At 38.8% G+C, this 17248-nt stretch overlaps 1 protein-coding gene across 1 annotated transcript in view; it reads right to left on the bottom strand.

The window, feature by feature from the left end:
- Window positions 1-17248, bottom strand: part of FRRS1L (ferric chelate reductase 1 like) — a 34727-nt gene that overhangs the window by 9335 nt on the left and 8144 nt on the right. Inside the window, exons 2-3 of the mRNA XM_074330800.2 lie at window positions 7810-7894; window positions 5259-5397 (exon numbers count right to left, since the gene is read on the bottom strand). Of these exons, the coding sequence (XP_074186901.1) occupies window positions 5259-5397; window positions 7810-7894 (224 nt within the window). The remainder of the gene's footprint in view (window positions 1-5258; window positions 5398-7809; window positions 7895-17248) is intronic.

Raw genomic sequence — 17248 nt, 5'->3', positions numbered from 1 at the left:
GGGCAGGGGCTGGAGGGACAGCTTTCTCCCAGACAATGGCAGAAGCCATTGTTTCTTTGTTGAGCACTCTCCACATCCAGGTTGCAGATGCAGGTGGGTGCCATGTCTGAGTCTCCATCAACCTGGCTAACACCATTCGCCCCACCCTGGTGATTCCCTGAGACTCTGCCCTACTCAACTAGTGGGGCCACACAAGCCACTTTCAGTGGCTTTTCCATATAAATGGCTTATCTTGGCTCATGCTGTGGACTTTCCTAAAATCTCCCAAAGGTTCACAAACCCCAAACAAGCAGCATCTTGCCTCAGTATGCTCCATACTTCTTGCTAAACAGCCTCAAGCGTAGCACTAGCAGCAGCTGGCCTCAATGCACAGCTTAACCTATCACAGGCACCAGAACAAGTGGCAACCGTCCACAGATCACTTTGTAGCTCCAATCAAGTGGCCCTGAGCAGGGCACAGGCAGTGGCTGACCTTGGCCTGCAACAGAGCCCCTCCCAAGAGGTCCCAGAACCAACACACCCATTGGCCAGCTTCAGACCACACCCAACACCACCCAATAACTTCCACAAACAAAACACCCAAAGGGCAGACTAGGCAGGCACCAGAGCCCCACTAAAGTGAATCCCACTCCAGAGGGTCAGCCCCTGCACAACAGCTCCTCTATTTCACAGCTTCCTCTACTTCCTCTACTATAGTCATAGCCTGTCTTCACAATCAATCAGCCTGAGGGTCAATCCCTCCCACTAACATGTAAACAGCAACAAAGGCTTAACTATAACAGGAGGGAACACACAATCCACACAAGGGGACACACCTGGAGCACCTGGCTCAGGTGACCAGGGAGACTGTACCACTGGGCCCCAAAGGACACCTACTATATAAGGTCATTCTACTAAGACCAAGAGACAAAGCAGCTCTACCTAATACATAGAAATAAAAACAAGGAGGCAGCCAAAATGGGGAGACAAAGAAACATGTCACAAAAGAAAGAACAAAACCAAGCTACAGGAAAAGAACTAAAGAAAGTGGAGACAAGCAATCCACCAGATGCAGAGTTCAAAACACTAGTTATAAAGATGCTCAATGATCTCAGGGAGAACTTTGACAAAAAGATAGGAAACATAAAAATTAAGAATGAAAACATTAAAAAGAATCATTCAGAAATGAAGAATTCAGTAACTGAAATAAAGACTACATTAGAGGAAATCAACAACAGTACATTAAATGAAGCAGAGGACTGAATCAGTGATTTGGAAGATAAGGTAGCAGAAAACACCCAATCAGAAAAGAGAAAGAATCCAAAAAAAATTGAGGACAGTTTAAGAGGCCTCTGGGACAACATCAAGCATACTAACATTCACTTCATGGAGGTACCAGAAGGAAAAGAGAGAGAACAAGGCATTAAAACCTATTTGAAGAAATAATGATGGAAAACTTCCCTAACCTGGTGAAGAAAATGGACATACAAGCCCAGGAAGCACAGAGAGTTCCCAACAAGATAAACCTGAAGAGGCCAACACCAAGACACATCATATTAAAATGCCAAAGGTTAAAGACAAAGAGAGAATCTTAAAAGCAGCAAGAGAAAAGCAGTTAGTTACCTACAAGGGAGCTCACATAAGACTGTCAGTTGATTTCTCTACAGAAACTTTGGAGGCCAGAAAGTTTCTATAAAGAAACAAAGTGAAACTAAGTGAAACATGAGTTGGCATGAAATATTCAAAGTGATAAGAAGCAGGGACCTACAACCAAGACTACTCTATCCAGCAAAGATACCATTTAGAATCAGACAGATAAAGAGCTTCCCAGACAAGAAAAAGGAGTTCATCACCATCAAACCAGTATTATAAGAAATGTTAGAGGGACTTCTATAAGAAGAAGAAAAAAAGATAAAAAATATGAATAATAAAATGGCAATAACTACATATCTATCAACAATTACTTTAAATATAAATGGATTAAATACTCCAAGCAATAGACATAGAGTGGCTGAATGGATAAGAAAACAAGACTTACATATGCTGCCTACAAGAGATTCACTTCAGATCAAAAGACACACACAGACTGAATGTAAAGGGATGGAAAAAGATATTTCAGGCAAATGGAAATGAAAAAAAAAAAAAAAAAAATCTGAGGTAGCAATATTTATACCAGACAAAATAGACTTTAAAACAAAGACTATAACAAGAGACAAAGAAGGATCCAGTAATCCCACTTCTGAAGAAACCCAAAGTACTACTTTGAAGGGACATGTGCATTCATGTTTGTTGCAGCATTATAACAGCCAAAATATGGAGGCAACCTGGGTGTCCATCAATGGATGAGTGGTATATATATATATACAATGGAATATTAATCAGCCATAAAAAAGAATGAAATCTTGCCATCTGTGACAACATGGATGGACCTAGAGGATATTGTGCTGAGTGGAGTAAGCCGCACAGAGAAAGACAAATGCCATATGATTTCACTTGCATGTGGAATCTAAAGAATAAAATAAATGAGCAAACAAAATAGAAACAAACGCATAGAGAGAACATTTTGATGGTTTTCCGATGGGAGGAGTTTGGAGGGATGGATGAAAAAGGGGCAGGGATTAAGAAGTACAAACTGGTAGTTACATAACAGTCATAAGCCTATAAAGTATAGCATAAGGAATATAGTCAATAATATTGTAATAACTACATATGGTGTCAGATGGGTACTAGGTGTATTGGGGTGATCACTTTGTAAGTTATATAAATGTCTAATCACTGTGCTGTACACCTGAAACTAATATTATATTGTATGTCAACTGTGATTGAAAAATAAAAAAATATTTTAAAAAATTAAAAAGTAAAAAGAGAAAAAAGAAATACGTCCTATTATCTTTAAAAAGGTCAATGTCATGAAAGACCAAAAATCAAACAAACAAAAGAAAAGCTAAGTATTTCAAAATAAAGAAGACTAAAGATACATGACAACTAATGGTGTTCCTAGACAGAATCCCGGGTCATAAAATACAAATTTCCATAAAGAACAGGATTGGGACAACTGGCAACATTTGAAAATGTACAGTACATCGGATAACATTAATACTATCAGGTCAAACTTCCTGAATTTAATAAATAAATTAATACTATCAGTTAAACTTCCTGAATTTAATAAATAAATTGATTTAATCTCCAAAGTTTCCAGAAAATAATAAACTAATAATAAGTAGTAGCAGTAGAAGCAGTAGAGAGGTAAAGCATGTGTGGCAAAATGTTATCATTTATAAAAAAAAGTTCTCAAACTAGATTGTGGTGATTGTTGCATGCTGTGAATGTAACTGATGCCACTAAATTGTATACTTTAAAATGGTTAAAATGGTAGATTTTATGTCATACACATTTTACCACAATAAAAGTATCATTTGGTGAATCTAGATGAAGCATATATATTGTACTATCCTTGTTTGCTTGGAAGTTTAAAATTTTTTCAAAACTAGTCAAAAAAGTTAAAAGTGTTAATTATAACAAATGTACGGGGGAGGCTATATGTTGGGGGTCAGAGGGCATGTGGAAATTGCCTGTACTCTCTATTCAATTTTGCTATAATCCTAAAACTGCTCTAAAAAAATAAAGTGTAATAAAAAAATAATAAGGCACCATTTCGAAAAAAAAAAAACTTAAAGGCTATTAAAAGGGGTTCCATTTTGCTTTTCCTATGCATCAGGTTTTGGAAAAAAAAATTAATCTGTGCTTCTTCTTGGAATAATAGAAAAAGAAAAGACAGATCTATATTTTAAAGGCCTTTAGATGGCAAAATATCAAACCTAAAATTTGAATGCTCCTCACAATTGTCCTCCTCTGAGCCCCTTAGTCTTAACAGCTGCACCAGGAATGCCAGTGAATTCCAAGACAGGACATGGTCAACTGCAATGCAAGCCAGCTTCTGGGTACGGCACACACCCGCTGTTTCTCCTACTGACACTAAAGTGGGAGATAAATGATGTAGATTCATATCCATGCAGTTTTACCAGCTGGACCCATTGTCTTACTGCCTGGACTGGGAATCGAGGGAGGCCCATTCTCCTGGTAGCCTCTCAAAGAACAAAGCCACTGGGGAGCTCCGCCTGCTTGGGCTGTTCTTCCTACCACCTACCTACAACCCATGTCCAACTGATTAGCAAAGCCTGTCTGCTTGACCTTCAAAATATGTCCAAAATTTGAGCACTTCTCACCACCACCAGTGCTGTCATCCTGGTCTGAGCTGCCTTCTTCTCACTGCCTGAGCCTCAAAACAGGCCAGGTGAAGAGAAGAAAAAGAGGAGTCCTCTAGAAAGAGCAGCAGCATGTACAAAGGTACAGGGGCCTAACAAAGTCTGGCTGTTTGGGAAACACCCTGGCACAGTAAAGGGGCAAATGAAAGTGCTACAGAGGAAAGAGGATAGAATGCAGCACAGGCACATAGAGAAGCAGAGGTAAGAGATGGACAGCTGCCTGGCTTCCTGAAGCCCTGCCTGTTCCTGGTCATAGACCTTTCTGAGGTCCAGATGTGTTCTTGCCCACGGGTACTGTGGAAGACTGAATTGTAATGCTTCACTCCCCTGTGGTAGTATCATATACCCACACCTTTTCATGGCCCCTTAGTGGGGGAGTGTACATCCCTGCTCCTTCATTCTGGGCTTGGCTGTGTGATTTACTTTGGGCAATGTAATGTTAGCAGATGTAATGCGAGCAGAGGTTTGAAATAAGCTTTGGGTGGCTTTTGCACCATGGATGGCCCTGCCTCTGCCATGAAAATAACACACCTTTGTAGGTGTTGGTTTCAGAATGATTAGAAAAAAACCTGAATCCAACCCATGGGCTAGAATCAAGCCCAGCTGAGCTCCAGCTAATCCCCACAATGTAAGCAAGAAATAAATGTTTACTGTCATAAACCATGCAGTTTTGGAAGCTTTTCTTGCATCATTACTGTGGAAATAGTTGTTGAATACAGGTACCACAAAACACTTCGTGTTCTCATAACCAACTCTTTTTTCTCTGTTTAAGCTAGCTTGAGTTTTTTTTTAAATTTGCAATCAGAGAGTCATAAGTAATATAATCATTATATTACTTTGATGGATTTCTTTGCTTTGTTTTTGCAAAAGACAATCAAATGCCAGAAATTAACTTCTTTCATTTAAAAGGGTCATGGTAGCTTAGAGAAACATAACCATGCTCATTCTCTAAAATCTCAAGTTGCACAACAAATGAAAGAGAAAAATCCACTTCTATCAGGATGTGCATCTTACCATTTTCTTGTCTGAAGAGAATCCAACCGCTACCCAGCCATCTGTGTCTGCACTCAGCTCAAATTCCACATCAGCCCCTATAATCCTGTAGCTAAGGAAATAGTCACAGGTCTCTGCATTACAGCCCGGTTTGCCGTACCTATAGGAGATATCAAAACAGACATTATTGCTTCTTTACCTACTAATTCTAAATACAGTAAGAGAGCATCTATGTATCAGGCAGGATGCTAAAATGGAATAAATTAGATCTTTGCTACCTGGAGGCTCAAAATCACAGTTTCAGTCAGTGACAAGGGACCTCGGAGATGACTTGCTCCACTTCATCTACATGTAAACGGGGTCCAGAGATGGGAAGGGGTTTGCCTGAGGTTGCATAGTGAGTCAGCAGCTGCCAACAGGACTCGAACCTGGGCCTCCAAACTCCCAGCCAGTGTTCTGTACACTATATTAGAGTCTCTTAAATATCAGTTATTACCGAATTATTCCTAATCCCTTGTAGAGGAAAAAAGTTCTCCAAGTTAACAATATAAATTATTTTTGTTAATTAAATGTATACCAATCCGTTTTACTTTCAGATTTGCAATTAAACTAACATTGATTTACAAAATAAATACAAATTAAACTACAAAGCCAGGAACATGTAAACTCGCAGCATTTATGTGCTAAACGATGTGGTTTTACAGGAAGTAAAATTCTGCTTACATGCATGGGGTTTGAGTACAGTGTGCCGGGTCTTTTGATTGAGCATGCTCTTACTACCTACCGTGTTTCCCCAAAAATAAGACCTAGCCGGACCATCAGCTCTAATGTGTCTTTTGGAACAAACATTAACATAAGACCCGGTAGTACATTATATATTATATTATACTATACTATACTGTATCATATTATATTATATTATGTTATATTATATTATATTATATTATATTATATTATATTATATTATATTATATTATACTATATTTAAGACCTGGTCTTATAGTAAAATAAGACCAGGTCTTATACTAATTTTTGCTCCAAAAGACGCATTAGAGCTGATTGTCCAGCTAGGTCTTATTTTCAGGGAAACACGGTACTACTAAACGTGACTCCACCCTCCTCCACTTTCACCTGTCTGAACTGCTGCAAAGCCCTCATATGTACAATGCACCAAATGAATACCTCATCTGGCAGTCACTGAGCAGGAATGTATCATCTACTTATAAAATGCACCTTTACTCTATTGGGCTGCTTGGTGCTAACACAATTAGAAATTCAGACCCTAACACATGGAGCAGTATAAGGTGGTTTCCTAGGTAATCAGATTGTAGACATATTAATTTTTTTAAAGGAACATCATTGAAAACACGAATTTAAATTTTCTTACAGAGAACTTGTGGATCCTTTAAGACCTGATGAGCCCCCGTTAACGGAACACCATTTTACACCATTTTCAGAATGACAGAAAATTATAGCAACGGGTGGGACAATCTAAACTCAGATGGAAGGCATCTGAAGAAACAAGATACAAAACTGCTAGTATTGATTGAGGAGGGAGGCAAGGACTATGCCACTGTGCTGGCAGGTACTCTGCGCAGCCAGGAAGAGAGGTAAGTTCAAGACACCCCGGAACAGGAATGAAAAAGCTGAAAAGGGTTAAGAAAAGCTAACAGAGGAGTGAATGCGCCAGAAAACAGGTCACTCTGACGCTAGCAAATTCCTTCACTTCTCAAAAATTCCTTCACGTCTCAACAATATCCCTCAATCACCAGAATTATATATTGCTAGTATTACTGGATTTTAAAAAATATCTTAGATGTCCTTATAACCCGAAGAAAGCTTAAAACCCCTACAGTTCAGTTTACACCATCCTCCAAGACCTTGAGCACTGAAGAAGGGAAAAAAAACAACCCAAAGAAAAAAAAAAAAAACAGACCTTGAGTGCAGCAGCCAACAAAATCTTTACTCAAGGACAATTTGTTTGAGGAAATAAAGAATTCAAAGAGAAGGAGCCTTTTCCAACAAAGCAAGCTATCCGTGTGGGAGACCCACTGTCTACGCTGCTGTTTTCTAGCTCCAGGCCATCATGGCTTGATTACTACTAATGATCAGTAAGGACTCACTATACCCGAGATAACAAGCTAAATACAATAATCACTGCTTCATGACTAGTTACCGTGTTTCCCCGAAAATAACACCTAGCCGGACCATCAGCTCTAATGCATCTTTTGAAGCAAATATTATATTAAAATAAGACCAGGTCTTATATAATACCAGGTCTTATATCAATTTTTGCTCCAAAAGACACATTAGAGCTGATGGTCCGGCTAGGTCTTATTTTCGAGGAAACAGGGAAGTATCATACAGATATCCCTAAGTCATGATTATTTGAAAAGGAATTAGGTATTAGACTTGTCTTTCGCTGCCTGTGCCACCCACGCCCCTGCAAATAAGCAGGGACGAGTTATGAAGGGGTACAGACCCCTGGTTAGAATGACCTGCATGCAATCTCAGTACTACCGTGAGAAGTAAACCAACATCTTAAAGTTACCCAACCCACAGATCTACCAACCTAAAGCATCCCTTAGTTTGTCCACAGTCATCCACTTTGATTTTGGCAAATGGATCCACAGGAGGAGCAGTAGGGAAAGGATAACCTAGGCAGTGAGAATAAATAACGGTTAGCAAGTTCAGTACAACTTTTCCAATGAGAATTTTTAAAAATATATTTACTATTTTTCTGTCACACACGTCTAGAAATGTTCAGGGCCTCGGAAAAGGGCTTTGTTTAAGCCTGATCACCCTCTCGGTGAGAGGACGGTGCAGGGCACACATCTTTTTTCTGAGTCTTACCTGTTACCTGAGAAATGAGGCGTTTCCCTCATTTTACAGGTAAGGAACCTGAGGCACGGAGGGTACATAACTTCATATAACCAATGACTCACCACTGCCCCTTGGGAGTTTAAAAATCACAGTTGTAGTAAAATATACACACTCTAAGGGGAAAAAATTTAACAATAATACATTTATATATTTGAAAGTAGAGGTTTTCCATTTATATACACAATCATAGGATTTTTCCATTACTGTGAACTTCCATTTTTCATTAAGCTATATATAACATTTTCATCTCTCACTAAATTCTTTAAACACATCATTTCTAACAGCTATGTATCTTTCTTGTAACCTTACTTAACATCATAATGCATTTAACTGTACATTGAAGAGTAAGCCTGCATTACGCTTCCAGTTTAGGACAGAAATATTTTTCTCCGAGATTGTTTTCTCCACGCACACAGGAACCATCTGTGATTCATCGTGCATTCTCTGCCCTGCATTGTGTTTGGCACTGGACACTAAACAAATCATTGCCAAATGAATAAATAAAATCACCCATAGGCATTAGGTACACAAATACAAATTTTAAAAAATTACTTGATTTTATTAACTTTTCTCATTATTTTGAAGTTGTTTCTTTGTCATGTTTTTAAAATGAGGTTTTGTTTATTCCGTTCTATTAATTATACTTTAAGAAAAAAAGCCACGAAGCCACACTTTCCTAGCACACAGCTGTATATTTTGGAGTTCATTACTAGACCTTGATCACGTACTAAAATACAGCCTTATCTTTTCACCCTCTTTAAGTAACTGGGCCAAATGCATATTTTTTCTAGCTTATGCTTATTTTATGCCAAGATCTATATCTACTTCAGTACTACAGACTGAATCCTGCTTTAGATGAGTTCTTTGTTTTTTTCTCTTAATATTGATTGGAGCGACTGCTCAATGCTACAAACTATTTTTCACATCTTCATATATGTTCTTCCTCATATTTCTCACTTCAATGCTGAGGCCATTTTTTTCGCAGAACATTTTTCCAGAAATGCAATGACTACTCACATGTTTACGACTCTGTAAGTGACTGACAATCTCTTGTAATGCTGCTTGTGACTCAGGTTCCCCATCTTCCTCCATTTTTTCAAACATATTATCCTTACTACTTCCTAATATCTAGAATAATGCATTGGCATACAGCAGATTTCCAGCTCAATAAATGCCATCATATTACTATTGGATTACTACTAAATTTTGTAAACTGTTCTGAGAACTAATAATTATTGGGTAGGACTGTGTCTATAAGAAGAATGTGTTTCTAAGTCCCAAATAAGAGCAAGTTTTGGAACAAAGCTCGCTTACGAATGTGCCTAACTAGTTTTATTAGTGTTGGCAATAGGCCTTTTCTAGCACTAATTTCCTATTATATTACACACTTCTAAAACTTGAAATGGGAATTTGTGTTCAGTCAAATGTGTTTGGGCATCCATTTAATAACAATATTTTTCTTTTGTTTTGTAAGCTGTTGAATAATAAAGAATTTGACTGGCTTTTGTTCCTGGTTCTTGGGAGAGACTAGATCCTTGGAATCTCCCAAGTAATAAGACTATTATTCATGAGCCCCTGGAATCACACCTGAGTTTCTTCTAAAGATGGGTGTAGGGAGCCGGAGCATTAAGGGTTAAGAAAATGTAACTTCAAGCAGAGTTTGGGAGGATGGCTGAGGGGAACTCCGATAAGCATAAAGAACAAACAGACACCTGCTACCCTGGGAATGGGAAAATATCTGAAGGTCTAAGAACAGTCAGGGCCAAATTTTGAGAAAACATAACTAATCTGTACTTGCTGCCTCAGCCGCTTTATGTAACCTTCTTGTTTTTGTGTGTATAAAAGAAAGCTGAAAAATAAAGTAGGCGCAGCAGTCTAATTAGAACTGCTCGCCCTCCCGATCCCATCTTTGTCTCTTGTCTATTTTTTTCTCAATCCTCACTCCCCACTTCAGGAACCGTTCGTCTCGTCGGCAGGCTCCGACAAGTGGCGCCCGAACAGGGACCCGAATACTGGGGAATCAGTGAAGGACAAGTGGCGCCCGAACAGGGACCCGAATACTGGGGAATCAGTGAAGGACACCGCTTGCAAATGAGACGCGTCGAATAAGGTTGGTGAAAGCGGTGAGATACCATTGTCGGGAGTAAAATAAAATGGGACAGGGGAACAGTAAAAGGCTGTTTACCCATATGTTAAGGAGCATGCTAAAAACTAGAGGAATTAAAACCAGTGAAGCACAGTTGCTTCGATTCTTAGAGTTTGTAATACAAATATGTCCCTGGTTCCCAGAAGAAGGGACTTTAAACTTAGAAACTTGGGAAAAGGTAAGAGAGCATTTGCATGGGTATTATGATGCTCATGGACCCTCTGAAGTACCAGTAGACACTTTTTCCTTATGGAATTTGGTTAAGGATGTGATCGATCCTAGACATAAAGGAATCAGATACTCTGAAAATGATCAACCCAAACTGGATCCCCCTTGGAAACAGAGGTGCAAAGATTACAAGCTGCACTCACTTCCCTCTCTGTTCAAATGCAATTAGTTCAGGCTCAACAGACCGGGCCTTTATTAGAATCTCAATCAGAATAGAAGCCTAGGTTACAATGAAGTTCTCCTCCAAGTGATTGCAGGGCTGGATCCATAGCCTGAGGCCCCTGTTGTAGCCCCTGTGACAATCAGACAATTACCAGGCGTAATAGATCAGAAGTCCCCCCTACAAAAGATTTTACAAGCTGCTAGTACAGGAGCAACTTAAAAAAGGACACATTGCTTCCTCCAATTCTCCCTGGAATTCTCCCAATTTTGTTATTAAGAAAAAATCTGGTAGATAGAGATTATGACAAGATTTACAAAAAGTTATTAAAACCATGAAATTAATGGGAGCCTTACAGACAGGCTTGCCCTGTCCTGCAGCCATACCAAAAAACACATATAAAATAGTTTTGGATTTGAAAGATTGTTTTTATACTATACCTTTAAATCCTGATGACTGCCCTAGATTTGCTTTCAGTGTTCCTTCTGTTAATTTACAAAAACCTTTTAAGAGATATCATTGGCTAGTGCTACCTCAGAGAATGGCTAATAGCCCTACATTATGTCAAAAATTTGTATCAGCTGCTATAAAACCTACCCAAAGGACATTTTCAGATATTTACACCATCCACTACATGGATGACATACTTCTTGCCTACTCTTGTGAACCAAAGTTGCTTGCTGCTTTTGCTCATTTACAAAAAAAGCTCCACAATTATGGGCTAGTTATAGCCCCAGAAAAAGTTCAACAAGTGCCTCCTTACTCTTATCTGGGATATTGTTTAATGCCTCAGGCCATTGTGCCTCAAAAAATACAAATCCGGCGAGATAGTTTAAAAACATTAAATGATTTCCAAAAGCTACTGGGAGACATTAATTGGATTAGACCTCAGTTGCGGTTGACAACCGGTGAATTACAACCTTTGTTTAAAATATTACGTGGGAAAGCTGATCCTACTTCTCCCCGCGAGATAACACGGGGAAGAGGCTTTGCTTGTATTTCTCCAGGTCCGGAAGAAAAACCTTTGTGAATTCCTGGTCGGTGTTAAACCATACCATGAGCGACAGCCCACAGAAGAGGAGACATCTATAGATACCCATCCACACCCCTAGGGTGTGGAAAAGCTCTCACTTTCCGCAGCTGCAAAAAGACTTTCCACTTTAGACCCTGTTAAATGGATAAAGACTTTGGGTAGAGGGTTTGCTGGGGATATTGCTATTCTGTTTATTGTTCTGTTTGTTTTACATAGTCCTCAGATGTGGACAAATAGCCCTCCGACGGGCTGTAAATGAAACAACTGCACGTTCTGTGTTTCTCATGCTTCAAAAACAAAAAAGGGGGAGATGTAGTCACACAACAGCCTAGCCGACTGTCCCCCCATGTCTTTCCTTAAGGAAAGAAGAGTCTGTAAGACTGTGCCTTTCTGGGACTCTGTTCCATCCTTGTGTTTACACTTTATGTCTCTCTGTCTGGTCCCCAAAAGATGGTTTGCAGCCAAAGACGGGTAAGATATCTCACGGGAGATACAACCTAAGCCAGGCGGAACCGAGTGGGGACCCCCAATGAGCTGCCTTAGAAGATCCAAAAAGGAGCCTTTCCTCCCCTTCCCCCTGCCTGGGAAAAGCCATTGCTGTCTCTGACTTTCCTCTCTCACCTGATTGTGAGAGAAGTCATGAGGGCAATGAAGATCAGTTCTCTCCACTTATCTCAACAGAACTGTTACAATATGAGCGACTTGACTGAGAAGGTAAGACATCATGGGACTTTATGCTTCGGCTGTTAACAGACAAAGGGTGATTGGAATAAACATTTTTCTGCTATGAGGTATGAGTCTCACAGACCGTGTAAGAAAAAATGTTACTGTTGACCTTATCCAGTTTCATAAAGAGGTCTTGACACTGCAAGAGACCTCTCCCTTAAACACCGATATAGCTGATAATCTCAACAAACTTGTCTCTAGCTTTCACAATGGATTTCCATCATACTCTTCAATGCTTCAACTTATGGCCCCCCCTTGTAATTCCACTTGTTGTGATCCTCCTGATACTGTGTTTCCTCCCCTGCATCACAAAAGCTGTGATGGAGATAGTCACAGATATTTATGGAGAAATTCACAAAATAAGGCTCCACATGGCTAATAAACCAAAAGCCACTGCCCCTGTCTAACCCCAAAGGAGATCGGTAGCCAATGACGGGTAATGATCAGTAAGCGTTTTTACAACCTAAGACAGGAGTCGATCGCTTTGATGATCGATATCCAATGACGGGTAAGTGAGAATGTCTGTACTGACTACCTAAGCCAGACACGATCTCAATAAAAAATAAAAAAGGGGGATATGTAGGGAGCCGGAGCATTAAGGGTTAAGAAAATGTAACTTCAAGCAGAGTTTGGGAGGATGGCTGAGGGGAACTCCGATAAGCATAAAGAACAAACAGACACCTGCTACCCTGGGAATGGGAAAATATCTGAAGGTCTAAGAACAGTCAGGGCCAAATTTTGAGAAAACATAACTAATCTGTACTTGCTGCCTCAGCCGCTTTATGTAACCTTCTTGTTTTTGTGTGTATAAAAGAAAGCTGAAAAATAAAGTAGGCGCAGCAGTCTAATTAGAACTGCTCGCCCTCCCGATCCCATCTTTGTCTCTTGTCTATTTTTTTCTCAATCCTCACTCCCCACTTCAGGAACCGTTCGTCTCGTCGGCAGGCTCCGACAGATGGGATGACTCGGGATGGGGGCTGGTCACTAGAAAGACCAACCATGCAATTAGAGGGTTGGGGCTTTGAGCTAGCCCCTTCCCCAGGGAGGTGTGGGAGGGGGCTGGAAATTGAATTCAATTCTGTAGCCAATGACTAAGTCAATTGTGCCTATGTAATGGAACCCCAATAGAAACTCTGGAAACTGAAACTCACTGAAACTTCCTAGTTGGTGAACACACTGATATGTCAGGAGGGTGACATGCCCTGATTCCACTCTGCACTGGGAGCCCCCCAAACCTCACCCTGTATGTGTCGTCATTGGCTGTTCAAGAGTTCTATCCTTTATAACAAAACTGTGTTTGTAAGAATAGTACTTTCCTGAGTTCTCTGAGTTCTAGTGAATTATAGAATCTGAGGTGGGTGGTGGGTATTCCCAGATTTGTAGCCAGTTGGTCTGAAGTGAGTATAGTCTTGTTGTGGACCATGCCCTCTAACTTGTGGGGTCTGTGCTAACTCTGGGTCATTAATACCAAAAATAGTTTTCACTATACTAGCTGGGGTTGGCATAAGAATATATGCAGAGTAATATTACATTTTCCCCTAGAATTAAATGATCTATTTGGCATAAAATACATTTGAACCGCGTGCCAACATTTAAGGTCCTGCCAGGTTGCAAAAAGCCTGTCATATTCCCAGCACCATCACCCTAAAACGTTTGCATGATTACCTTGTAAGATAATTACCAAAGTGCCTTCAGCAGAACCTGGATCTGAAGAGTAGGTTCCAGACAAAATTTCTCACTATGCCAACAGTGCTGCCTTGCCATGCTATCTACAGCTGCCCTGCACTGGCCGGTCCACCACGGCCATGCCCAAGGTCTGGAAGCACCAAGCAGAGCAGACTAACGAGGATCCACCCCGACTTACCACCCACCGTCCATATATTTATTTTTATATATGTGTATGTATGTATAATATATATCTTGAAAAACATATAGTTTGTGTATGTTTTTAATCTCCACAAATGATCCTACGCAGTGAACCTCACCCTGTTTCTTATTTTCATTTGGAAATCTATCCATCTATGTACGTGAGAGACCGGTTATTACTCCTGACTGAATAGTACTCCACGATGGGCATATAACATCTTCTATAATATCCTCCCAGGTTTGGAACTTAAAGTGCCTGCAATGTTTGCTTTCTCAAATAACGAAGTGATAAACATCCTTATACTACATGTTTCCTGAAGACATATGCAAGAGGTTTTTGTTTGAATAAACCCCAGAAAGCAACAGCTGGGTCACATCTTTAATTCCAAAAAGCTCACTGATATTAGTATTCAGAACAACGGCACCAGTTTACAGCCCCATCAGCAGTTTACAATCCCAACAGCAGCTGTCGTCCCACACCTTTCCCTGTACTTGTTATCATCTGACATTCTCATTATTTTAATTTATGTTTCCCTAAGTACTAGTGCGGGTAAACATCTCTCTTCATTTCTGTATTAACTAACCACTTAGGTTTCCTTTTCTGTGATGTGTGTAAGTATATCCAGATTCTTTGCTCTTTTTACTACTTGGTTTTTGGTCTTTTTCATGGGAGTTTTTGTGTATTCCAGATATAAATTCACTGTTGGTTTCCAATGTTGCAATTGCTTTTCCCCCAGCCTGCCATCAATCTTACTGTTTTCTGTGATATTCTTCCTTGGACCAAAATCTTTAAATGTGATATAGTCAAGGAAATAATATTTCTTCTTTTGGTTCGTGGTTTTTTAAAGCATTGTCTAAAAGATCAATCTCCACTCAAAGGGCATGAAGCTATTCCTCTACATGTTTATTTATTAACTTGATAGTACTGCATTTCACATTTAAATCTAACCCATTTGGAATTTACTTTTTATATGGTGTGAGGTAAGAAATCGTTCGTTTTTCTCCCTGCATTGAATGAATTTTTCTCAACACCACTTACTAAATGATTCATTATTTCCCTGGTGATTTCCGATGACACCTCAATAACTTATTAGTTCTCATATAAACTTAGGTCTATTTCTAGATTTTGTTTCGGTTTTGTTTCATTTTATTTTATTTGACTGTTCCTGATCCAGGAGCACACTATTTTAATTACTAGGCTTTGTAACCTTTCTTAATATCTAGCAAGGTGAAACTATCTTAGCAATTCGTGGAACTTAATTCTTCTATGTAGTGTATAGAAATCAATTTGTCAAGTTCTCTCCAAAAATTCTGCTGCACTGAAATTGAATTAAATGTATAGGTAAACCAGGGGAGAACTGACATCTTTACAATACCAAGTCACTCCTTCCAAGATCATGGGATAGCTCTCCATTTATTCATATCTTTTCTATCTCTTAATAGTTTAATTTTTTTTTTTCCACACAGGACTAGTGCATTCTTTGTAAGGTAAAATCTAGATACTATAGACTTTTGTTGCTATTTTAAGCAATCGCTTGTTTTCTTTTACATGTTCTAGCTTATTATTGCTAGAGAAGAAGAGAGCTTTTGGTTCACGTATGCTGATCTTCTTTATGAAAACCTTACTGCAGTGCCTTGGTTATATTTGATTGTTGGTTCTTTTCAGTTTTCTATGTAAATGTTAATATCAAAAAGATAAAAACATACATTCACACAAAATCTTGTACATGGATATTCATGGTAACATTATTCATAATAGCCCCAAACAAGAAATAACCCAAATGTCTATCTATTGATGAATGGATAAACACATATGCTATGTCTATCCAGTAGAATATTATTCATCCATAAAAAGGGATGAAGTACTGATACATGCTATAACATGAACGAACCTTGAAAACATGCTAAGTGAAAGAAACCAGACACAAAAGGGCCACGTATTGTTGGAGTCCACTTATATGAAAAGTCCAGAATATGCAAATTCATCGAGGCAGAACGTAGATTAGTGGTTGCCTGGGACTAGGTATAAGGGGGGATTGGGAGTGACTGCTAATGGGGACAAGGTTACCTTTTAGAATGATGGAAATGTCTGGAATTAGATGGTGGTGATGGTTGTACAACCTTGAGAAGATATTAAAACCACTGAGTTGTATATTTCCAAATGGTGAATTTTTAAAATGTGAATTACAGCTTAATAAAAAATATAAGTTTTTTTTTAAAAAAAAGCAAGCTAATAAGAATACAATGAACAACTTATGCCAATTAATTTAGAAATTTAAAGGGAAAAATTCCTAGAAAAATACGACCAAAGACTGACTGAAGAATAAGAAATCCTGAATAACCCATCAAAGAAATTGAGTCAGGTAAAAAAAAAACTTTCAACCAAGAAGGCGCCCAGATCAGACAGCTCTATCAAACATTTAAGGGACAGCTAATGCCAACCTTAAACACATTTCAGAGGACCAAAAAAGAGAGAATAGTTTCCAACTCATTTTATGAGAATAAATAACCTTGTTACAAAACCAAACAAGGATGGTCTAAGAAAGTAAAATTACAGAAGATTCATGGACCTAATAAATGTATAAGTACTATACAAAATTTTTGAAGGAATGGAAAATGATATTCCAGAAAAAGAAAAACCATAAGAAAACTTGAAAGATAGTAACATCAGACAAAATATAATTCAAGACAAAACATAAGGGGTAAATAATGTTATATACTGATAAAAGAAACAATAAATCAGGATAAATATACCCAAAACAATATAGCTTCCAAATACATAAAGCAGTAACTGATGGGAATATGTAGAGAAATAGATGAATCAACATTTGTAATTCGACGTACCATTCTTGGAATTGAAAAAAATCAAACTTTAAAACTAAGACAGACGATTTGAATTATACAAATAATAAGTTCAGTCAGATATACAGAACCCACAAATACCGAATCATTTTCTTTTTGAGGCTACA

Source organism: Rhinolophus sinicus, chromosome 16 (assembly GCF_057876585.1).
Source record: "Rhinolophus sinicus isolate RSI-liver-muscle chromosome 16, RSI-T2T, whole genome shotgun sequence".
Lineage (NCBI taxonomy): Eukaryota > Metazoa > Chordata > Mammalia > Chiroptera > Rhinolophidae > Rhinolophus > Rhinolophus sinicus.
This window is presented reverse-complemented; position numbering and strand designations above follow the sequence as displayed.